Here is a 25,902-nt window from a genome sequence, read left to right as displayed (position 1 = left end):
ATTTAGATTCCTTCACTTTTACAATACTAGTTACTTTTACAATACTAGCTATAGGGAACATTTCCCGGTCAGATACAATGTTTAGCCCCACAATGCAGTCAGGTAAGAGAGATGGAAACAACCACTTCACCTAAAGCATGTTCAAATGCACCAACTCTCCTATAAACATTTACCTTAATTCCATCAACCCTTACTTTCCTCCATTAGGATAACATCCAGTTCCATAAAACATTTAGTAAAGGAGACACAACTTCTTTACATGAAGCCTGTTTAAACATTCCCCTGTTAAACATTCCTACTTTCACAATCTTATCAACCCTTACTTTTTTTTTTCTTTTGAGACAGAGTCTCTCTTTGTTGTCCTCAGTAGAGTACTATGGCGTTATAGCTCAGAGCAACCTCAAACTCTTGGGTTTAAACGATTCTTTTGCCTTACCTTCCCAAGTAGCTGGGACTACAGGTACCCACCACAACACTCAGCTATTTTTATTTTTTTGTGGGGTTTTTTGTTTGTTTGTTTTTGTTTTTGTTTTTGGCCAGGGTCGGGTTTGAACCTGCCACTTCCAGTATATGGGATTGGCGCCCTACGCCTTTAAGCCACAGGTGCCCCTGCTCAGCTATTTTTAGAGACGGAGCTCTCGAACCTGTGAGCTCAGGCAATCCACCCACCTCAGCCTCCCAGAGTGCTAGGATTACACGCCTGAGCCAGGGCACCCGGCCAACCCTTATGTTTTTATATTCTACCCTGTTTCCCCGAAAATAAGACATCCTCCAAAAATAAGACCTACTCACAGGAAAGATAAGACATCCCCTGAAAATAAGACCTAGCACATCTTTGGGAGCACACCTTAAAATAAGACACTCTTATTTTCGGGGAAACAGGGTAGTCCCAGGAACTTCACCTCCACACCATTTTACCCTCCCTATTCCAAAAGGCTTTGAGTCCCCAGCAGAGGATTGAGCCAAGGGACCTTAGTCCTTTTGTCAACCTTTGTCTTGATTAACCTGCCTGTGCCTGCACCTGGCCAAAAGCAGTTGTTGGTCAGCTTTCTCATTGTAATATCTGCCTTCACACTTTAAATTTCTCCAAACCGGGATAAATTACAGCAAACCTGTTTGGAACCCCTAAAGTTGGGGGAACAGTAGGAGCTCCCTCTGATCTACCCAACCTGCAGTAGTGTTGTATTAAGATCTTTGCTTTAACCCTGTCAATTTCTATTTTATTTATTCCATTTCTTGATAGCCATGTAAAGATTTCCACCCTACTGGGATGAGTCCCATAACTCTTCCCTTTCTTTGTCCTCTTACTTTCACCCCATCAACCTTTTCTTTCTTCATCTTATTTCTTAATAACCATTTAAAAATGTCCACTTTCCTGGGAGGACTCCTTTGACCCTTCCCCTCTGCCTTACCCCATTGTCTTCTAATTACCTTCATGTTTTTATTAGCAGCTGTCTGGCCCTTGAGAGGAAACTGAGACAGCAAATTTGATAAGGCTTCTCTGGCCATAGCTCAGGTTTGCACCAGTAGCTCAGGTTTGCACCAGTTTACCCATTGCAGAAGGGACCCCTTAGCCACTGCGTTTACCAAGACCTGAGTAAGGTAAGCAGGCCCCTGCTTCTGGGGTGCCTCACTTGGCATTTACAGAGAAGCAGACAGTCCGCCTTCTCAGGTAAACAGACAGACCTTACAGTGGCTCTTCTGCAGTCCACCCGACTGATCCTTCCCTGAGAAACAACCTCCTATGTGTCTAGATCAGTTCCAGCCACCTGTGATTGTTCCAGAGCAAACTGCAGGCCCACATCAATCCAAACATGCTCTTCTACTCAGCAGCATTTAAAACTAAAAATAACTAAGAAAATGCTACAAAAGCTATGTTAACTAATGTGATGAAAATGTGTCAAACGATCTATGAACCAAGTGTATGGTGCCCCACGATCATACTAATGTACACAGCTATGGTTTAATAAAAATAAAAAAATAATAATAATAAATAAAATAAAACTAAAGATACAATATTATTCGTTTTAAAACCACAGATACTGCCCCTCAGTTATAGTACTCTCATAATCCTATTTAGTAAAGGCTTCTCAGGAAGCTGGTGATACTGATCTACAAAAGGGAACAATTCTTTCCCAATATACCTTCTAGTTTCAGTAGTTTCTCAGTTTTGCCCTTTCCATCAGACTACCCTCTCAGTAACCATAGGTCTTAGAAGTACTTTCTGTTGTCCCTGTATAATTTTTCCCTCGGGAGTCACTTGGAAGCTCAGACAGACTGAAATCTGAACTTGGTCCAGCATCAAGATCTGACCCAGCACTCTCTTTTAATTTCATTTTAGTTACAGATAACAACCAAGAGATTGAATATTTCATTGCTTTCTTATTAGTCTACATTCCCTTAGGAAACCAGTGATTAAACTCTTGGGAAGTTATACCTCTAAATTCCACTGATGACTTTTACCTCTTGATAACTGATTGCAGTACAGACCCAGCTCCAAACCATCCACGTGGCCACCCACAATCAAAGGTTCCTCATCCCCCACACTTTCATCCTTTCTTTTCCCAAAGCATAGGTTTCTGTTTTTCTTCTGCTCTTAATGCCACACAGTAATTAACACAGAAGACTTGGACCAAATGTTTGGGCATTTTTAACCAACAAGCAAGCAGTCAACCCTGCAGTGGATACCAGCTGGGTGCTCTCTAACTCAGTTCTCACCCTATCAACCTACCGACAGCCTCAGATCCCACAGGTTGATCCCGCAGATCCCTTGATCCCTAAGGCTGCCCCCTCTGGCCCCTTCAATCACCAGTGGCAACTCAAGGCATCTGGAACTGCTGACCAACTAGCTATAAATCAGGAATCTCAAGAAACCTCCTCTTTGGATTCAATTAATTTGCTAGAGCAGCTCACGGTACTCAGGGAAATACTTAACATTTGCCGGTTTGTTATAACAAGTATTGCACAGGATACAGATGAAGACATGAGCAGGGTGAGGAATGAGGAGGGAGCACACAGAGCTTCCATGCTCCCTCCAGATACTCTGCCCTCCAGGAACCTCCACTTGTTCAGCTGTCTAGATGCTCCCTAAACCTAGTCCTTTTGGGTTTTTATGGCGACTTCATTACATAAGCATGAATGATTAAACTATTGGTGATTGACTCAACCTTCTACTCTCCCCTCCCTGAAGTTTAGAGGTGGGGCTAAAAGTCCCTTGGCCAACCCCCATTCTACGGCTATCTAAGGGCTGCCAGCCTTCCATCAGTGTAAGCATACAAAAAGACATCACTTTACGGATCAGGCACAGTGGCTCATACCTGTAATCCTAGCACTCTGGGAGGCCACGGTGGATGGATAGCCTGAGCCAGAGCAAGACTCTGTCTCTAATAATAGCCAGGCATTGTGGCAGGCACCTGTAGTCCCAGCTACTCAGGAGGCTGAGGCAAGAGAATCACTTTGGCCCAAGAGTTAGAGGTTGCTGTGAGCTATGATGCCATGGTACTCTACAAAGGGTGACAAAGTGAAACTCTGTCTCAAAAAAAAAAAGGCATCACTTTAGAGACTCTAAGGATTTGGGGAATTATATGCAAAAAGACTGGGCTGTAGAACAAATGTGTATTTTACAATACCATATCTGTCAACACTCATGCTCTTAAAGAGCTCATCTAGTTTTGATGCCTTTTAGTGGTATCTGTATATCAAAAGCCTCTCCCCTGAGGTATTCTTTTTTTTGGTTTACTCTATTCCCATCATGTTGACCTCCTTCACTCTTATATTAGTCATGACCTCCCTCTTGGATACTCTTTTTTTTTTTTTTTTTGAGACAGTCTTACTATGTCACCCACGGTAGAGTGCTGTGGCATCACAGCTCACAGCAACCTCAAATGCTTGGGCTTAAGCGATTCTCTTGCCTCAGCCTCCCAGATACTCTTCCTTCTGATATCTTCTTGTCTTCTTTCTTCACCATCTTCAAGTCTTAACTTAGATATCAGCTTCGTAGTAAGACCTTCCCTGACCACCATCTTTAAAACTGGAGGAAAGGAATGCCCTCTACCACCATTATTCCCTAGCCTCCTTCTTTACCTTATTTTTATTTTTTTGTTATTGTTGTTGAGATAGAGTCCCACCCCATCCCCTGAGCACACTGCAGTGGCATCATAGCTCCCTGCAACCTCAGACTCAGGCTGTGGGCATCCTGCTGCCTCAGCCTCCTGAAGCTGAGATTACAGGTGCTTGCTGCAGCACTTGGCTGGGTTTTTCATTTTTTTTATTGAGTCAGGGTCTCTTGCTCAGACAAGTCTGGAACTCCTAAGCTCAAGCAGTCCTCCCACCACAGCCTCCTACCTCAGCCTACCACAGTGCTGGGATTATAGGTTTGAGCCACCATGCCTGGCCCTGCCTTATTTTTCTCCATAGCATTTGTCACCATAAGACAGACTTATATTTCACTTATTTATTGTCTGTCTACCCCATATAATATAAGCTATAAGGGTAGGAATTTTTGGCTCTTGGTTCACTTCCATTAAGCACCCACCTAGAAAATGTCTGGCACATAGTAAGTGCTCAATAAACATTAATAAATGTTTTAATAAATGAATGTGTTCATTATATTATACCATACTACTTTCCTAGAGATTGTGCACATCAATAAGGTATATAAAATATAGATTAGTAATGTATCTTAGTGACAATGACACGGAATAATATTACTGAACAATTTTGAGATTTCAGTGGATCTTGATTCTCCTTAAGAATATTATTTCTGGCTCAGCGCCTGTGGCTCAAGCAGCTAAGGCACCAGCCACATACCCCTGAGCTGGCAGGTTCGAATCCAGCCTGGGCCCGCCAAACAACAATGATGGCTACAACCAAAAAAAAAAAAAAATAGCCAGGCGTTGTGGCGGGCACCTGTAGTCCCAGCTACTTGAGAGGCAGAGGCAGGAGAATCGCTTGAGCCCAGGAGTTGGAGGTTGCTGTGAGCTGTAATGCCATGGCACTCTACCCAGAGTGACAGCTTGAGGCTCTGTCTCAAAAAAAAAAGAGAGAATATTACTTCTGAGCTCAGCGCCTGTAGGTCAGTGGTTAGGGTACCGGCCACATATACCAGGGCTGGCAGGTTTTGAACCCAGCCCCAACCTGCTAAATAACAATGACAACTACAACAAAAAAAATAGCCGGGCATTGTGTTGGGCGCCTGTAGTCACAGCTACTTGGGAGGCTGAGGCAGGAGAATTGCTTAAGCCCAAGAGTTTGAGGTTACTGTGAGCTGTGACGTCACTGCACTCTACTGAGAGTAACATAGTGAGACTCTCTCAAAAAAAAAAAAGGAATATTACTTCTGAAATATGCATTCAGCCTCTGATAACCTAGTACTAGTTAGTCCTAATTTTCCCCAGAAAAGAGTAGGTAAACAGTTTTTAGATACTTTCTTAGTGTTCTTTTTCCCTCCAGATATTTACTGAATAGTTATAGAGGGATTCCTATTTCTCCTGTGGTTTTTCTCAGTTTCTCCATAATGGTGACCTTTGTTCATTAGGAACTAGTTTAAGTGCCAGATAACAATGAAAATGGCAACTATTTTAGTCATTTTTAAGATCCTTCAGAAGATATTTTAGCATTATTCAATACATACTTGCAATGGCTTTCAAAAACTTACCTAGGCTAATAATATATTTATTTTTGGAAATGCTTATTCCTACCAATGATTATAGTTCTTGTTCTAAGTAATCTGAGCTTAATACATAATAGATTTCTGGCACCATGAAAACAAAAAGCAAAGAATTGCAATGACTTTTTAAAAGTTCCAAAATGCTGTTTGACCTCAGTGCCACATGCAATTCCGGAACTATAGTTTACCTTCAGTCTGTATGTGTCATCTGAAGATAGAAAAATTCAATGAGAATGTTATCTAGCTGGTGAAAGAAGACATGATATTTCATTACTTGTCCATGTATATTTGTGGATCATTACTATGGATTTAAGTGGTGTTAAATTTAGTCATTCTTAATGAATGACTAAAATTGAAGCTATGGCTTAAATATGAAAAACTGTATACTGCAAAGTGAAGAAATAAGATGATGAAAATCCTTGTGATGAAAAGTGCCCAAAGTCATAGTACTTGACATAGCAATGCTTTATGTCAAAAAAAAGAAAGAAAGAAAGTATCTTTTTGGTAAAACCACAAGAAACATAATGTTCTATTCAAGCATTTTATATTAAAAAAAAAGAATTTGTGGCTGGGCGCAGTGTCTCACGCCTGTAATCCCAGCACTTGTGGGGCCGAGGCAAGTGAGGCCTGAGCTCACAGGTTCGAGACCAGCCTGAGCCAGAGAGAGACTTCGTCTCTAAAAATAGCCACTGTGATGGGCACCAGTAGTCCCAGCTACTTGGGAGGCTGAGGCAAGAGAATCACTTAAGCCCAGGTTGCTGTGAGCTATGATGCTATAGCACTCTACCAAGGATGACAAAGTGAGATTCTGTCTCAAAAAAAAAAAAAAAAAGCATTTGAGTATTAAGCTAAATAATATTGAATGTTTTATGTCTTATGATTATTAAATTATAACTGTTTAACACATTTATCTATCTGAATTAATGATGCTTGCTGTGAATATTTATTCCAACAAAGGTAGTCTAACCTTGTACTTTCCTCATAAATGATTGAGCTCTTCTCATAACCTTTGTAGCCTTAATATGTAGACTATAAATTATACTGACTGTAATAAAAGGTGGAGAGAGAGTTTATCTCAGGTTAATCAATATAAATTGTGGAAAAATCAATCAACACACCATTTAAATGTGTTATCAATATCTAGTGTGCTATAATAACTTTTCAGAATTCATGTAACATCAGTGTCGGGAGGGAATATTTAATACATAAAAATGTTATTTTTACTCTGTTGTCCCATTTCTAATGCCTTGAGTGTTTATTATTGCTTACGTGTTTTCTGGTAAGAGATACTTTAACAGAATTTTTTTAATCTCATGATTTCATCATCTTAAAAAATATGAGATAGCCGGATGTGGTGGCAGGCACCTGTACTTCCAACTACTCAAGAGGCTGAGGCAGGAGGATCGCTTGAGCCCAACAGTTTGAAATTGCTGTGAGCTATGATGCCATAGCACTCTGCTAAGGGTGACAAAATGAGACTTTGTCTCAAAAATAAATAATGATGGTATGATTGTATATCTGGAAAACACCAAGGATTCTACCACAAAACTCTTAGATCAAGGAATACAGCAGCATCTCAGGTTACAAAATCAACCCTCATAAATCGGTAGCCTTTATATATACAAACAATAGTCAAGCTGAAAAAATAGTCAAGGACTCTATTCCATTCACATTAGTGCCAAAGAAGATGAAATATTTGGGAGTTTATCTAACAAAGGACATGAAAGATCTCTATAAAGAGAACTATGAAACTCTAAAAAAAGAAATAGATGAAGATGTTAACAAATGGAAAAACATACCATGCTCATGGCTGAGAAGAATCAACATTGTTAAAATGTCCATACTACCCAAAGCAATATACAATTTTAATGCAATCCCTATTAAAGCTCCACTGTCATACTTGAAAGATCTCAAAAAAATAATACTTAATTTTATATGGAATCAGAAAAAACCTTGAATAGCCAAGATATTACTCAGAAATAAAAACAAAGCAGGAGGAATCACGCTACCAGACCTCAGACTATACTATAATCGATAGTGATCAAAACAGCATGGTATTGGCACAAAGACAGAGAGGTAGATGTATGGAACAGAATAGAGAACCAAGAGATGAATCCAGCTACTTACCGTTATTTGATCTTTGACAAACCAATTGAAAACACTCAGTGGGGAAAAGATTCCCTATTTAACAAATGGTGCTGGGTGAACTGGCTGGCAATCTATAGAAGACTGAAACTGGACCCACACCTTTCATCATTAACTAAGATAGACTCTCACTTAAGACATGAAACTATAAAAATACTAGAAGAAAGTAGAGGGAAAACTCTTGAAGAAATCAGCCTGGGCAAATATTTCATGAGGAAGACCCCCCCCCCCGGCCCCGGGCAATTGAAGCAGCATCAAAATTACACTACTGGGACCTGATGAAACTAAAAAGGTTCTGCACAGCCAAGAACACAGTAAGTAAAGCAAGCAGACAGCCCTCAGAATAGGAGTAGGTATTTGCAGGTTATATCTCCAACAAAGGTTTAATAACCAGAATCCACAGAGAACTCAAACATATTAGCAGGAAAAGAACAAGTGATCCCATCTCAGGCTGGACAAGGGACTTGAAGAGAAATTTCTGAAGAAGACAGTTGCATGGCCTACAGACATATGAAAAAATGCTCATAATCCGGGGCGGTGCCTGTGGCTCAAGGAGTAGGGCGCCAGTCCCATATGCCGGAGGTGGCGGGTTCAAACCCAGCCCTGGCCAAAAACCACAAAAAAAAAAAAATGCTCATAATCCTTAATCATCAGAGAAATGCAAATCAAAACTACTTTGAGATATCATCTAACTCCACTAAGATTAGTCCATATCACATAATCCCAAAACCAGAGATGTTGGCGTGGATGTGGAGAAAAGGGAACACTTTACACTGCTGGTGGGAATGCAAACTAATATGTTCCTTTTGGAAAGATGTTTGGAGAACACTTAGAGATCTAAAAATAGATCTACCATTCAGTCCTATAATTCCTCTACTAGGTATATACCCAGAAGACCAAAAATCACATTATAACAAAGATATTTGCACCAAAATGTTTACTGCAGCCCAATTCATAATTGCTAAGTCATGGAAAAAGCCCAAGTGCCCATCGATCCATGAATGGATTAATAAATTGTGGTATATGTACACCATGGAATATTACGTAGCCTTAAAGAAAGATGGAGACTTTATGTCTTTCATGTTTACATGGATGTAGCCAGAACATATTCTTCTTAGTAAAGTATCTGAAGAACGGAAGAAAAAGTATCCAGTGTACTCAGCCCTACTATGAAACTAATTTTTGGCTTTCATATGAAAGCTATAACCCAGTTATAACCTAAGAATATGGGGGATGGGGAGAGAGAGGGGAGGGAGGGGGAAGGATGGGTGGAGGGAGGGTGATAGGTGGGATTACACCTGCAGTGCATCTTACAAGGGTACATGTGAAACTTAGTAAATGTAGAATATAATTGTCTTAACACAATAACTAAGAAAATGCCAGGAAGGCTGTGTTAACCAGTGTGATGAAAATGTGTCAAACTGTTTATAAAACCAATGTATGGTGCCCCATGATCACATTAATGTACACAGCTATGATTTAATATTAATAAAAAAATAAAAATAAAATAGACCTGCCATTCAATCCTACAATTTCTCTACTAGGTATATATCCAGAAGACCAAAAATCACATTATAACAAAGATACTTGTACCAGAATGTTTATTGCAGCCCAATTCATAATTGCTAAGTCATCGAAGAAGCCCAAGTGCCTATCGACCCATGAATGGATTAATAAATTGTGGTATATGTACACCATGGAATATTATGCAGCCTTAAAGAAAGATGGAGACTTTACGTCTTTCATGTTTACATGGATGGAGCTGGAACATACTATTCTTAGCAAAGTATCTGAAGAATGGAAGAAAAAGTATCCAATGTACTCAGCCCTACTATGAAACTAATGTATAGCTTTCATATGAAAGCTAAGAATATGGGGAAAGGGGAAAAGGAGGGGAGGGGGGAGGATGAGTGGAGGGAGGGTAATTGGTGGGACCACACCTATGGTGCATCTTACAAGGGTACATGTGAAACTTAGTAAATGTAGAATATAAATGTCTTAACACAATAACTAAGAAAATGCCAGGAAGGCTATGTTAACCAGTTTGATGAAAATATTTCAAATATAATGTATATAAAACCAGTGTATGGTGCCCCATGATTGCATTAATGTACACAACTATGATTTAATATAGATAAATAAATAATGAGGAATCATAATGAAGCATAATTTTGTGTTTTAAAGAACTCTACTTTTTGACTCTGTCCTTATCTCTCTTGGCTTCATCTTAGTGAATGGTGGGCAGAAAAGGTGTTCACTAGAAATAGAGTTAACCATCAGATACATAGGAAATTTCCCAATCTATTGGGAAAAAAGACATAGGCAGGCTGTGAAATAGATTTTCAAATGGTACTAACAGAAATACAGAAATGATTGTGTCCTACAGTAGCCACTTCTCAGTTTTTTGGCTAAAGAGAGTGGGCTTTGGGGGGGGGTCCCATTTTGTCTGCTGTCCTTGTCTTTGAAGTTTCTAGGTTGTGGGGTGCTCTCACATCCAGGCTAGGCTATATTAGGCAAAAAAAAAATCTAGCAATATTACCACAGATTGCCCTTCAAGTCATGGGATCCCTACCCACTTCACCTTGTTTTCTCCAGCTTTTAGAGTCTTCAGTTGCTTTCTTTATATATCATATCTGAAATTTTAGTGAAATTAATGGAGGCACAGGTGAACTGTGCATATTATCTTATCCCTGGGTAGTCGCTTTAACACTCCACTTTGAATCCTCAATTTCTTTGTTATCTGACCAAAACCGTAGACTTTAGAAAAAGTGTTTATTCTGTTTAAATCATCTCCAATTCCTGTTTGTTGCTCTAGAATCTAGGCCCGACATGCATCTTTCAGGCTGCCTGTCTCAATCTTCCCATCTCAGTTGGAGCTCACACTGAGAAGCTTGGTGTTGTCATTGACTCCTCTTTTTCTCTCATACCCCACATCCAGTCTGTCACAAAACCCTCTTCTATCCACCTTCAAAATGCAAGCAGAAATAAGAACTTCTGTTCTTTGAAAAACATTATCAAGAGAATAAAGAAGCAGGGCGGTGCCTGTGGCTCAAGGAGTAGGGCACCGGTCCCATATGCCGGAGGTGGCGGGTTCAAACCCAGCCCCGGCCAAAAAAAGAGAATAAAGAAGCAAGCCACAGCTGGGAGTAAATATGTAGTATTTGCAAATTATATATCTTAAAAGGACTTATATCCAGAATATGTAAAGAATTCTCAAAACTCAATAATAAGAAAACAAACAAGCGAGTTCAAGATGGGAAATGATTTGAACATTTCAACAAAGAAGGTATACAGGTAGCAAATAAGCATCAAAAGATGCTCAACCTCATTAGTCATTAGGGAAATACAAATTATCACCACAATGAAATACCTTCACATATTAGGGTCTAGTGCATCCGCCCGCCAAGGTCAAAAGAAGATCATTGCTCCTTCCGGTTCTCTGTGGAAAAGTCTGGGTGTGTGTGCCACGTGCTCTGTAACGCTGTGACTGCAAGTACTGAAAAATCTGTAAGGATGCTGGGACAACCCAGAAGCCGGGAAATAGAACTGGTAACATTCAGAGAAATCACCATAGAATTTACTGCAGAGGAGTGGGAATACCTGGACCCTGCTCAGCGGAATTTGTATAGAGATGTGATGTTAGAGAACCTCAGGAACCTGGTGTCTGTAGGTGTATACTAAAGGAAATAAGTCAAGCAAACAAAAATGAAGATCCAAAAGTCAAATTAGGAAACCCTTGAAAGAAAAACATGAATGAACGGAGGAAAAATGGCTAGCATTGCACTGAAGAACTAATGCATTTCTCACACAGAACACTGGACTCCAGTGAGGAGTTCTAAGTGAACATTCCATGAAGAAATCTTCCATATGAATGACTGTCAACTGAAGGTTTAAATGAGCTGTGATGTCTGTTAAAAAGTGTTTTGATACGGTAATATATATGTATATGAAGAACTTGTGTTTTTAAAAAGGTGCCCAGGTAGAGAGGCTAGAAAAGAGATTTTGTTGCCTATTTTTGACCATATATATTATTGTCACTGGGAAACTAAGACAATTACATTTTCTAAAACTACACAGCACCATGTTAGTTGACACACACATGATGCTAAACAGATCTGCCTTAAAGAAAATTTTGGAAAGAAATATTGTTGCTCAGTGTTAATAAACATAAATGAGTTTGTTTTTGCCGTATGATATAAATTAACCAACCACACACACGCACAAATACAGTTTTTGTCTAATGAAAATTTTGCTGTGATTATTTATAATTGGCAGTATTTCTTCCAGAAGAAGGTAGAATAAGAATGGCACTTATCCTAAAGTGCATTAATAAAACCACATTTTAATATTTAAAAAAAGAAAAAGAAAAGAACTGGGAGAGACTGAATTGAACAGATAAAAACCATAGAAAGAGTAGCAAGAAAAATCTCCACTTGAGTAATTAACCCTGTTCTATTTAGTCTTTTATGTCTGTACATCCTTTCTCTCTGAAAGATCGAGAGGACCAAGTCTAGGTCCAGAATCAGAACCTGGTCCCCCTCAAACCAAGGTGGAAAGAACGTTACACCATCATCTTGACCACACCTATGGCAGCAAAAGTAGAAGAAATCCTCACCTGGAGTCCCTGCAGCTGGAAGACCTAGTGTGGATTAAACAATCCAGCCCAGAATGTTGAATGCTCATTGGAATGAACCATTGCCCATCATACTCACCACTCCCACTGCTGTAAAGGTAGCTGGTAGCTGCCACTGGATTAACCCCTCTCAAATCAAAAAGGCACAGCAGGATTTCAGAGAAAGATGGCGAGCCCAACCCACAGAGGACCCCTTAAAAACTAAGACTCGTCTAGGAATAAGAACCCATATTAATGTGTTTGAATGTTACCATAAGATACATGGCTGTTTTAAAAGATGAAACTAAGATTTAGTTTGGCCATAAGAGAAGGGGGGGGGTGAAGCGAAGGGACTCCCCACGTTAATTGGCCTCAATGTGCCCCCATAAGGAAGTAAAGAAAGTTAAAAATTAGAAACAGGAAACTGAGGTAATGAGCAATGGTGAGCTGGCTGCCTCACTGGCGCCATTGTAAGCAGCTGACCCAGTGTCCAATTTAAAATTGTTGTGTTTTCCCCGTTGTGTAAACTGCTATGTAACTACAAGTGCCATGAACCGCTTCTGTTTCTGTACAAGCCAATTTCGAAAAGTCGGTTACTTGCTCTCTTGCCAAACTGCACGTAGCCCCTGATGATATAATTTACGCTGTATTAACCCTTCCCTCTTCATGGCCAGTACTGTTCCCTCTGTGTCCACGTAGAGGGGCAGTCAGTTGGCCAACCTAATGAAGACTCCTAAATTGGCATCGATTAATTGGCATCCCTGCTGGTCTTTTACTCTCCCACTCCATAACAAGGGGAGCAAACCAGAGTGGAATTGGTGGGGAATGAGAGAAATACAGTATAAGAGAAGACACAGAAACGAAAGATGGGATCGGAAGGTTTGACTGAGCTGATGGCTGCAGTCAGCACCAAAGCACAAAGTCAGCTTTATTTTGTAGTATCTGTACAGGGTTGTCCAGGGGGGAGTAGCATAGACAATATGGGGAAATAGCATGAACAAAAGACATATTTTTGACTTTACAGTACAATTAGAAAATGTAAATGACTCTAATAAAGACAGGTCATCTTGAAAAAAAAAAAAAGAAATACCTTCACATATTAGAATGGTTAAAATCAAAAAGACTGACCATAACAAGTGTTGGAGAGGATGTAAAACAAAAAGAACTCATGCACTGCTAATGGGAATGTAAAATAGTACAACCACTTAGGAAACAGTTTAGTAGTTTCTTAAAAAGTTAAACATACTCCTATCATATGCCTCAGCCATTCTACTTCTTAGTACTTACCTTAGAGAAATGAAACATATCTTCATACAAAGACTTATACATGAATGTTCACAGCAGCTTTATATGGAATAGCCAAAAATTGGAAACAAGCAAAGGTCCATCAATAGGTGAAAGCATAAATCAATTACGGGGTATGGGAGGGAGGGGGGAGGATGGATGGAGGGAGGGTGATTGGTGGGATTACACCTAATGGTGCATCTTACAAAGGTATATGTGAAACTTACTAAATGTGGAATATAAATGTCTTAACACAATAACTAAGAAAATGCCAGGAAGGCTGTGTTAACCAGTGTGATGAAAATACGTCAAATGGTCTATAAACCAGTGTATGATGCCCCATGATTGTATTAATGTACACAGCTACGATATAATAAAAAAAACCCAGTGAGAATAGCCCACATCACAAAATCTCAAAACTGCAGATGCTGGCGTGGATGTGGAGAGAAGGGAACACTTTTACACTGCTGGTGGGACTGCAAACTAGTACAACCTTTCTGGAAGGAAGTATGGAGAAACCTCAAAGCACTCAAGCTAGACCTCCCATTTGATCCTGCAATCCCATTACTGGGCATCTACCCAGAAGGAAAGAAATCCTTTTATCATAAGGACACTTGTACTAGACTGTTTATTGCAGCTCAATTTACAATCGCCAAAATGTGGAAACAGCCTAAATGCCCACCAACCCAGGAATGGATTAACAAGCTGTGGTATATGTATTCCATGGAATACTATTCAGGTATTAAAAAAATGGAGACTTTACATCCTTCGTATTAACCTGGATGGAAGTGGAAGACATTATTCTTAGTAAAGCATCACAAAAATGGAGAAGCATGAATCCTATGTATTCAATTTTGATATGAGGATGACAATTAAGGTCATGGGGGGGGAACCAGAGAGAAGGAAGGAGGGAGGGGAGTGGGGCCTTGGTGTGTGCTACACCTTCTGTGGGCAAGACGTGATTGCAAGAGGGACTTTATCTAACAAATGCAATCAGTGTAACCTGGCTTATTGTACCCTCAATGAATCCCCAACAATAAAAAAAAAAATGGAAAAAAAAAATTATGGGGTATATCCATACAATGGAATACTACTTAACAGTAGAAAGGAATAAACAATTAATACATGCAACAAAATGGATGAGTTTTAAATCATGCTGAATAACACCTAGATAACAATTAACACATACTGCAATTCCATTTATATAAAATTCTAGAAAATGCATACTTATCTATAGTGACAGAAAGTAGATCAGTGACTGCCTGGGGGTTGGGGAGAAGGGATTACAAAAGGGCACAAGGATACTTTTGACAGTGATGGATTTGTTCTTTATCTTGATTGTGACAGTGGTTTTGTGGTTGTAGACATATGTCAAAACTTACCAAATTGTACATTTTAGACACGTGCAGTTTATTATATATAAATTATACTTCAGATACACTGAAAACAAAAGGGAAATAATATTTAGAGTCTATCTCTCTTTCACCATTTTTATTAATTTCTCATCTGGTTTCATCTACTGTCATCTTTCACCTGGATTACTGCAATAGCCTCTTAATTGGTCTTCCTACTTTTTCTTCTTTTATATCCCCTTCTAATCCATTCTCAGCACAACACCAGAGTGTTCCTTTAAAATGTGTCAAATGGTTTCTGGAGTGAGTGTATGATGCCCCATAATCATATCATTGTATACAGTTATGATTTAATAAAAAAAATAAATAAATAAATAAATAAAAAGAAAAAGAAAAAAAAAAATAAAGTTAAGTCAGAGGCCCAGGAGTGGTGGCTAACATCTGTAATCTCAGCACTTTGGGAGGCCAAGGCAGGATGATCACTTAGGGCCAGGAGTTCAGGACCAGTCTGAGCAAAATAGTGAGACCTCCATCTCTACAAAAAAAAAAAAAAAATACAAAAATTAATCAGGCATGGTGGTACACTGCATGCCTGTAGTCCCAGCTACTCAGGAGGCTGAAGCAGGAAGATCCTTTGAGCCAGGAGTTTGAAGTTACAGTGAGTTGTGATCATACCACTGCACTTCAGCCTGTGAGACATAGCAAGACCTTGTTTCTAAAAATATAAATGAAACATAAAGGTAAGTCACATCATGCTGATCCAGCTCAAGGGTTCTCTCTCCCACTCAGAATAAAAGCCAAAAGCATTTCATGGCTCTACCCAAGCCTTGTCATATCTCTGACTTGATCTCATCCAACCTGGTCACTTCATACACATTGCACACACGTTAGTCTTCTTGCTAATTCTCTAACTTACCTTTTTTGTGTTTTCTTATCTTCTCCCACTAGATTATGAACTGCATGAGGGCTGGAATCTTTGTTAGTTTTACAATGCCTGGCACATAGTAAGCTCTCAAAAAATATTTATGAAATTAATGAGTGCTTATATCATATATTGACAAATCTTCAAGATGCATTGACAAGTTACAGTAGAACCAAAGTGGAGGAGAAAAAGAATAATAACAAGAGGTTTGAAATATACATAAGGAATAGTTGAGGTGACTGGAAGCATTCTTTAGAGAAGGACATTTTCAAAATTACACTTTTTTAAAATTATAATGGGCTACCAGAAAATAATGATCTACTGGGTGAGGTCAGACAGAATAATCATCCATTGAGGATGAAAGGGGATTCTGCATGGAGGAAATGGCTGAATTAGATAGCTTTGAAAAGTTTGTCATAGTTCAAAGATTTTGTGATTTTTTTTCTTTTTGAGACAATCTCACTTTGTCACCCTCAGTAGAGTGCTGTGATATCATAGCTCACAGCAACCTCAAACTCTTGGGCTCAAACAATTCTCTCATCTCAGCCTCCCGAGTAGCTGGGACTTCAGGTGCCCGCCATAATGCCCAGCTATTTTTAGAGATGGGGTCTCTCTCTTGCTCAGAGATTTTGTGATTTTTGTAGTCTAGTTATTCCTGACAATGTAGAATGCCAGATCAGTTGTGGAGTTGATTTTTAAAATGCCTATTTTTATCTGACAAATCATTTCAAAGATAACTTGATACCTTCCTAATAATTATGATTATTTTAGCCACATAGCAATATATCTGAAAATTACATTGCATTTTATTTCAATCCTTTATTATTACTGAAAATAAAATATTATTTTACTACCAGTTTTAACCTTCATATCTTCATTTCAGATTGTTGATAAGTATCATAGAATAAAATCACCAATCTCCTAGAATTTGAGCTTTGTTCTTTGTCTTAGGTTAAGCTTCTTCACTTTTTTTAAATGGTTATATGTATTTATTATCTATTGTCTTTTATAGGAGCGGGACCGTTATGCCTACAAGATTCATCTTCCAGAAACAGTAGAGCAACTGAGGAAATTCAATGCAAGGAGGAAACTAAAGGTGAATTAAAGAACTCAGCAAAAAAGCCAGACACATATAGTTAAAAATAATATTTTTATTCTGGTTCAGTGCTCATAGATATATATATACCATTGTTTTTGTTATGGCTAAATTCTCATTTCCAAAAATTACCCTCATTTCAATAAGAGGTTGGCATTTTAAATCAATTAAGATAACATCTTAGTATGAATCTAAACAATAAATTATGATAAATGGAAGATTACTTATATTTTAGATTTGTTGTCTTTAAAATACATAGCAGAGATATAATTTCATTATTATCCACTATTATTAAATGTGAATCTAGGCATGTTTTCTCAAACTTAAATTTTTTTTTTTTTTAAAGTTTTTTTTTTTTTTTTTTGGCCGGGGCTGGGCCTGAACCCACCACCTCCGGCATATGGGACCGGCGCCCCACTCCTTGAGCCACAGGCGCCACCCTCAAACTTAAATATTTTGACAGAAAATGTAAGTTTGTTTACTTCAATGGAAATAACCTTGAATTAGAATTGGAACTAGGATTAAATTACCATCATAAAGCAGTAAATAAAATCCCTCTCCCTACCTTGATCTACTAGAAGATATTTTCAGATCACTTTCTCACCTTTTCTTTATTATTCTTACTTTCTCCCTTTTACTATTCTTCTTATCTTTCACTACACCATAGAAAGAGAAAAGAAAAGAAAAATGGTCATCACCCCATTGGGGGAGTCCATTTGACTTTAAAAGGTTCTGAAAAAGATCTAACATAAAATAATAGAGTCTTTCCAGCCTTAGGAGAAAATGCTATGGAACAGCATGCCTCCCACCCCCAGAGTAACGGAGGATACTTGCTTGTCTTAAGGACTCAAAATTAAAATTAATGTATGTTTGACTTACTTTGTTACTGATAATGTTAACTCTTCTCTAAGTGATGATTGAACAGTAATCCTTTGTCATATGACTCCTGCCAATTATAAAACTTTTCTTCTTAAGTATTCTCAGATATGTCTTAAATTTCAATAATAATTTATTATTATTCAGCCCCTGCAGTTTGTGGATGATTGCATACAACTCTAGCTTTGTGAGAACATTTATATGAATTTTGGAGGAACTATTAGGCCACTCTTTTATCCTTTAGAGCTGAACTGTTCAACATGATAGCCACTAGCCACATGCAGCTATTTAAATTTAAATTAAGTAAAATTAAACAAAATTGAAAGGTCAGTTCCCAGTCACACTAGCACATTTCAAGTGCTTAGTAGCCACACATAGCTAGTTAACTACCATATTCGACAGCACAGATGTAGGACATTTCCATCATTGTAAAAAGTTCTATTGGACAGTGCTACTGCAGAACAAGAGAAATTGTACTATATCACTGTTGGTGTTGATTATTCTCATTTTATCCTTTCTCATAGTTGGTTTTACAGTTCAAACTAGCTGTTCTTTATTTGATTTAAAAATCCTTAGCAAAAATAATTACTAATTATATGCCATTATTGAGACGGTGCCCAAAGAAGTTTCCCAAGACTTTTTTTTGGGGGGGGCTTGATATCGACTTGAACTGGTGTAGCCTACAAAAGAAAAAAATCTTATTATCCAGCTCGGCGCCTGTAGCTCAGTGGTTAGGGCGCCGGCCACATATACCAAGGCTGGCGGTTCGAACCTGCCTGGGCCTGCTAAATAGCAATGACAACTACAACAAAAAAATAGCTGGGCATTGTGGTGGGCTCCTATACTCCCAGCTACTTGGGAGGCTGAGGCAAAAGAATCGCTTAAGCCTAAGAGTTTGAGGTTGCTATGAGCTATGATGCCATGGCACTCTACTGAGGGTGACATAGTGAGACTGTCTCAAAAAAAAAAAAAAAATCTTATTATCCAAAGTAAAATTTGTTCAGCTATTTCTGAAGTTAGTTTCCTTCACAAGGATACCATTAAGTATACTTCTTTCTCAACTATCCCCTAAATCTTTTTAACTCAAATGCTGCTTTGGCATCATGTGACATTGCACTATTTGGGGTTGAACCTTTCATTACCCAAGTACAGGCATTTCATTGGACATTTCATGCTTGCCCCATCACAAGAAGAAGCTATACTTCTCCCAGGGCCACTAAATCAGACTTGGGCCTAAAATAGCCAAAGTGGTGACTAAGATTCACTTGGACAGGGCCAAGCTGTCACATCACAGAGGAGTCATGTGGATTTACCACATCCCTTTGTAGGGCTATTTAAAATTTTTGAACCACCAAACAATCTAGAATTTGGAAGATCAGCAGGGTCATTATTGAATTTTTTTCAGCTTCTGGTAAGGCTGTGTTCCCTAGAATAGTTCAGTCATCAGGTTAAAATGTTTTATACTAACCATTCTAAAGAAACTAATTCTAATTCCGACTCTTGTAATCTTTTAGCACAAAGATTACAACTTCCCTGGCTCTAAGAGCCCACCTCACACCATATTTTCACATAGCTAGGTGCCCATCCTTCTACCTACCTGTTTCTAACCTCCTCAAATGGTAGCTGACAGCCTAATTCTTAAGATTCCCTTGGAAATGATAGAAAGGGAAGTTCACAAAAAACAGTAGAAAATTACTTTTGTTACTTAAGTCATGATCTATCTTGATGATAGAAAATGTCTTTTCCCCATTTTGGTTTCTAGACAGACATTTCATGTGTTGGATTTTTTCCTCTTTTTATTTCATAGTAAGCTCCAGAATTTTAATACTTAAGTAAAAATATTTTTTTCTCTAGAAACAATACTTCCCTTAATAAACTACATAATCCCTGTGCACAGAACTAGATATGAGGATCATATTTTCCCAAACTGAATATTAGGATGCATAGGGCAGACTGTATGATCTTCAGGCTATGTGGAGAGCTGTGCTCTGTGGGTATGGGGCTCTTAAGGGAGCACATTTTTAGTCTAACCCAGGGTATCGTCTACTGAAGTAGTTACTGAGCAAAGGAGTGTCTGAGTATTTGAGCTTGTCTATCTAGAGAAGAGGTTCAGGAGGGCATCTGTTCTAGAAGTCATCTCCATTGCTTCATCATTTCTACCCCTGGAAAACAAATTGCCCCACAGTGAAGTATGCTGAAGAAATTCTATGTAAATAGAAGCAATATTCTATATTTGAGTAAGTTTCTTATTATCAGTTTAGAAAATGATGACTGTGATTCAATTAAGAGGAAAAAACATTTATTCCCTGTATATACAGAAAGCAAAGAGGATTTCTGATAACTTTCTATAATATTCCTTTATTGATTTTGTAAACTGCAAAAGTGTTCTCAGATTAACTTATTGGTCTTTTGCATTCCTGAATTATGCATAGCTAGGAAAGGTTTGTTTAGCAGTGCTGTTTTCTAGTTCAGGTAGTCCCTGAGTTACAAATATCCAACTGACCTAAACACATACTTATAGAGGTTATTACAGGTAATAGGTAAATGTACCTGTTCCAACTTGCATACAAATTCAACTTAAGAACAAACCTTTAGAACCTATCTCATTCGTCGCCTGGGGACTGCCCATACTTTATAGAGCTGCATTATCCATTGTAGTAGCCACTAGATGTGTGTAGCTAGTTATACTTTAATTTTAATAAAGTAATACCAAATAAAATTTAAAATTTGGCTTCTCATTTGCACTGGCTTGAATACATTTCAAAAGCTCAGTGTCACATGTGGCTAATGGCTACTACCCTGTTTCCCCGAAAATAAGACAGTGTCTTATTTTAAGGCGTGCTCCCAAAGATGCGTTGGTCTTATTTTCAGGGGACGTCTTATCTTTCCTGTAAGTAGGTCTTATTTTCGGAGGATGTCTTATTTTTGGGAAAACGGGGTATATTGTACAGTACAAGTAAAGAACATTTCCACTCTCATAGAAAATTCTCTTGTACAATACTGCTATATGGAATCTTGGTGCCTCCAAAATAATGCTTATTATACATAAGCAGCACCTTTTGAGAAGTCAACCAGGAAGCTATCTATAATGGCTGCTTTTTGGCAATCTTCCCCTTTCTTATTTATTCAGAAAGAGCTAATATAAGTTTTATCAAAGACCTTTGTGCCTTAATGAAACCTAGCATTTACATACAAGTCCTCTGTAGTGCAGTTCGTACAAAGGCAATATGTTGGGACAGCAACTGGGCACTCCAGCTAATAAGAGAATTAAATCTGGTATCCAAAAAACACCTGTGATTATAAAAACTGAAAACTGTTATTCTGATATGAACAATTCCACAAATAATAATTGGAAGTGATTTTGCTCTTCCTATATTGATTATGTAAAGCAATTCTACTAATTTGTAATTCTGAAATGTAGAATTTTTTAATTCCTGTTGGGTAGCATAGCTTTTGAAAGTTATTATGTACCTTTAAAAACATCTTTATAAAATACTTTTATGCAGACTCGAGAGGATTTCTAAGATATTCATATCTTAGATATGGCATGCAATTGTTCTTACATATAGCCACATCTAGTGTACACTTAGAATTAAGTGTATTTATATATTGTCTGTGGCTGTTTGGGGCTATGTTAGTAGAGTAGTTGCAAAAGAGACCCCAAAGCTAAAATGTTTGCTGTCTGGCCCATTACAGAAAAAAAATTGTTGACTCCTGACATAGTAGACATCCTTGAATTGGGGAGAATAGTGAGTGAATCCCAATTCTGTCTATTCTTGATTGTGTCTCTAAGTTAGCAAGATTGCTAAGCCTCTTTGGACCTCAGTTTCTTTACTTGCAAAATGAGTCTCTTAAAATGAATTTATCTCTGAAATTGACTCTCAGAACTCTAATCAAACTCTTATGAATTCGTAAACTATTTCATAGCTATTTTGCTGGTTTACATAATAACTTTCAATTGAATATTCAAATCTCATGTAGTCCACTGAGTTTAGAGAACTAAATAAACAAAATTGATAGCCACAAGACACATAAATTAGGAACTTGCTGCTGTTGTGTCAGAAGAATTTATCTCTCAGGGTACTTTTAAAAAGAGTGTTTTCCTAGTAGTATAATATTTATTTTTAGAACTTTGACTACAATAGTAGCTAGAACAGGCCTTGAAACATAAAGCTAATAACTTAAGAAACTGTTGAACTTCATTTGGAAATAAAAATAAAGCATCTCTAAAAGTCGTGTTTCAGTGTGTAGGAAACATGATTTGATATACAAAACAAAAATTCCATCCCCACCCAGCTTTTAGGGAACATGTATAATATGTAAAGTGAAAAAAGCTTCTTCTATAGAAAGAAGAACTCAACATTCACTACTGTTTTTTTCAGTGTGGTCGCTATAATTCTGTGTAAGAACCTCTGGATTTGGGGAAATCTCAAAAGTTGTCTGGAATGGTAGCTTCAAGATGATGTCTTGTTTTTTTGCTTTTCCCTTTCCACAATCTCCCTGTTTTTCAATTTATATTTATAGAAAGAAACTCTAAAGTAAACTTTGTAGGAATGTATTTTGTTAATGTTTTTGTGTATTTATTAACAAATGTCTGAATGCATAAAAAACTAATCTTTATTTTCAAAAAAAAAACAAGAGTTCAATATTTAAAATTTATGCTAAGACTACTACTTAGGTAATGTGATACTTAACTACCTAAATGAACAATTCCACACAGACCAGCAAAAGACCCTACTCATGTTCTAGCACTGTATTAGTGGAGTCAGTCATGATTTATTGCATTTACAAAATGCTTTACAGTTCGTAAAGCACTTTCATATACCTTATGACTTTTGACAATCCTGTAAGATAAGTTATGTCACTTTTATTAATGTCTTCACTTTACAGATATGAAAACTTAGAGATCCTAAATGATTTACTCAAGCAGTGTCATGTACCTGGAAAGTAGCAAAGCTAGGGAACAAATTCCAAAGTTGTATCATTCCTCCTGTTACTAGAACAGTAACTTCCAACATTTTCCCATTCAGTAGTCCTAAGGGATGTCACGTACTCAATAAGGTAATGATTCTCAACTAGGAGACGAGAGGCTATGCATGTGGCATAAAAGAGTCACATGTGCTTGATTCTGATCTCTGGCCTCATGGAGAAGTAGTATACAAGAGTAAAACATAGTCATTGTTGAAAGGGGGAAAATTATTTAAAAAGAAAAATAACTCATAATCCTACTATTCAGAGGCAATTAATGCTATTAACATTCTGATATATAGTCTTTCATATCTATATTAATTTATTTTTCCCCCAAAATGAGATCATGCTATACATTGTTTTAGAACAATTTTTTTCATCACAAACATCTTTCTGCAGCATTATTTTATAATGACTGCAGAATATTCCATTGTGTGGTACTTGTTTGAGTTCAAGATATAAGTGGTTTCATATACTTTTGCAGTTCCCAACAGTGTTATTCTGGTATATGTATATATAATTTATTTAAAGGAATTTAAAATTATTTTAAAAGCTACCTGTCTTCTAGCCATCTTGTCCTATAATTTGACTTTATTTTTAACTTTTTTATTTTTATTTCAGATTAATATAAGGGTGCCTAGGATTAGGTTACATTGTTTGATTTTGTTAGGTAAAGTCCAAGTTGTAGTTGGGCCCTTTACCAGGAGATGTACCATATACCCCTACATTGTACACGATATGTAGAATTTACCAAACCTCCCTGCTTCTTGAATTTAAATGTATTTTTCTTTTATGTGGGCATGTAGTTGTTTATCTCCTAGTTTCATATTAATATTGAGGACATGGGGCTCCCATAGCTCCAGTGGTTAGGATGCCGGCCACATGCACTGGGGCTGGTAGTTTCGAACCCAGCCCAGGCCTGCTAAAAACAGAAAAAAAAATAGCCAGGCGTTATGTCAGGCACCTGTAGTCCCAGCTACTAGGGAGGCTGAGGCAAGAGAATCGCTTGAGCTCAGGAGTTAGAGGTTGCTGTGAGCTATGATACTACGGCACTCTACCAAATTGAGGACATTTGCATTTGAATGTTTATAGCAGCTCAATTCAAAATCACAAAGATATGGAAACCAACCCAAGTGCCCATCAACCCATAAATGGATAGATATCTGACTTTCTTTTTTTTTTTTTTAGAAACAGTCTCAACTTGTCACCCTCGGGGGAGTGCCGTGGTGTCACAGCTCACAGCAATCTCCAGCTCTTGGGCTTTGGCGATTCTTTTGCCTCAGCCTCCCGAGAAGCTGGGACTATAGGCAGTCGCCACAACACCCAGCTATTTTTTTGTTGCAATTTGTCCAGGGCCGGGTTTGAACCTGTCACCCTCGGTATACGGGGCCTGTGCCCTACTCGCTGAGCCACAGGAGCCACCCGATATTTGACTTTCTTAATAATCCTTAAGATATGGCTCAGCGCCCAAAGCAGAGTGGTTATGGGACCGGCCGCATACACCAAGGCTGGCAGGTTCAAACCGAGCCCAAGCCAGCTAAACAACAGTGACAACTGCAACAAAAAAATAGTCAGGCATTGTGGCAGGCGCCTATAGTCCCAGCTACTTGGGAGGCTGAGGCAATAGAATCACTTAAGCCCAAGAGTTTGCGGCTGCTGTGAGCTGTGACACCACAGCACTCTACCAAGGGCAACAAAGTGAGACTCTGTCTCAAAAAATAACAATAATAATAATAATAATCCTTAAAATAATTTGTTAAGTAACTTATTTGTATTTATATAATAATACACTTGTAATCTCTTTGCTTTAGGGTGCAGTACTAGCTGCTGTGTCAAGTCACAAATTCAACTCATTCTATGGGGATCCCCCTGAAGAGTTGCCAGATTTCTCTGAAGACCCTACCTCCTCAGGTAATTGGATAATTCATTCATTCATCTGTATGAATCATGCTGTGTCTACATCCTTTCTCTTCCATTGTCAATAAACTTTTCTATGAATTTAGCAAAATCCTTGAAGGGATTCTAAGGAAGTTTGTCAGTAGCCAAATCCTGTCTATATATCTCTTGTTCTTTTTTTTTAATACCAAAGTTGCTTTCTTATACAGGTCCAAAACCAACCTTTCACTTGTTTCTTTTTATCTCAGTAATACTTCTTCCCCTTTTCACAGTCCAGACCCAACATACACTTCATCCAGTCCAACCTTGCGGTCAGTCTTTCTGGATCTTTCTGATTACCTTCCCTCTCACAGAAACTTCTAATGTAAGACTTTCCCCATATCAACTGTATTAGATCAGACTTTGGGACAACACTGCTTTGAATTGAATCTTTGAATATATGTATATAAAGCTATCTTGCAAGTTATCTCTTGAAACAATTATCAAGTTCTTCTCTTTCTCTAAATTCCATAATCCATGTATGCAAGGGGGAAGAACATAGAAGAATTACCTGTTTTGATGAACTGTACACAGGTACTCCTGAAAAAACCTGCTAGTGTTCACAAAATCATTCTCTAAAATGCTCACATATCCATCTTACGAGTGACTTATTCTCAAGGATCATTTACTAAAAATCCATAGGATCCATTTATATATATGTGTATGTATATATGTATGTATGAATGAATATAGATGCATGTGCATATACGTTTTATGAGTTTTTAAATTTTATTTCTGTGTTTCTTTATTTACTTAACTCCTGAGTCTTATGTCCTCTGGCCTCAGCTTTTTTTCTTTCTTTCATTAGGTTACTAGTGTATGTGATATGGTTGACTTTGTGCTGCTAATTCGGTTTTTGTACTCTTGGACTGGCTTCTTTAATATTCATGTATTACCATTGGGCTCAAGTCCCTGGGCCCTTCCCAAAGCATGGTTGTTTGTTCCACTCTTAGCAGTGGAGGAAGAGTAGGTGTACTAATGCTTCTTCCCTCTTGAGATCATTAGCATCTGTCAGTAGTGATGCTGCTTCTGTCCTGTTTATAC

At 38.1% G+C, this 25,902-nt stretch overlaps 1 protein-coding gene across 9 annotated transcripts in view; it reads left to right on the top strand.

The window, feature by feature from the left end:
- The window catches only part of CASK (calcium/calmodulin dependent serine protein kinase), a 507,330-nt gene that overhangs the window by 345,136 nt on the left and 136,292 nt on the right, over nt 1-25,902 (top strand). For all 9 annotated transcript variants that reach the window (XM_053579588.1, XM_053579590.1, XM_053579587.1 and 6 more), the window contains exons 9-10: nt 16,996-17,079; nt 24,735-24,834. In XM_053579588.1, coding sequence (XP_053435563.1) covers nt 16,996-17,079; nt 24,735-24,834 — 184 coding nt within the window. The remainder of the gene's footprint in view (nt 1-16,995; nt 17,080-24,734; nt 24,835-25,902) is intronic.

This window comes from Nycticebus coucang, chromosome X (assembly GCF_027406575.1).
Source record: "Nycticebus coucang isolate mNycCou1 chromosome X, mNycCou1.pri, whole genome shotgun sequence".
Lineage (NCBI taxonomy): Eukaryota > Metazoa > Chordata > Mammalia > Primates > Lorisidae > Nycticebus > Nycticebus coucang.
Note: the sequence above shows the minus strand (reverse complement) of the source record. Positions and strands in the feature narration are given on the sequence as shown.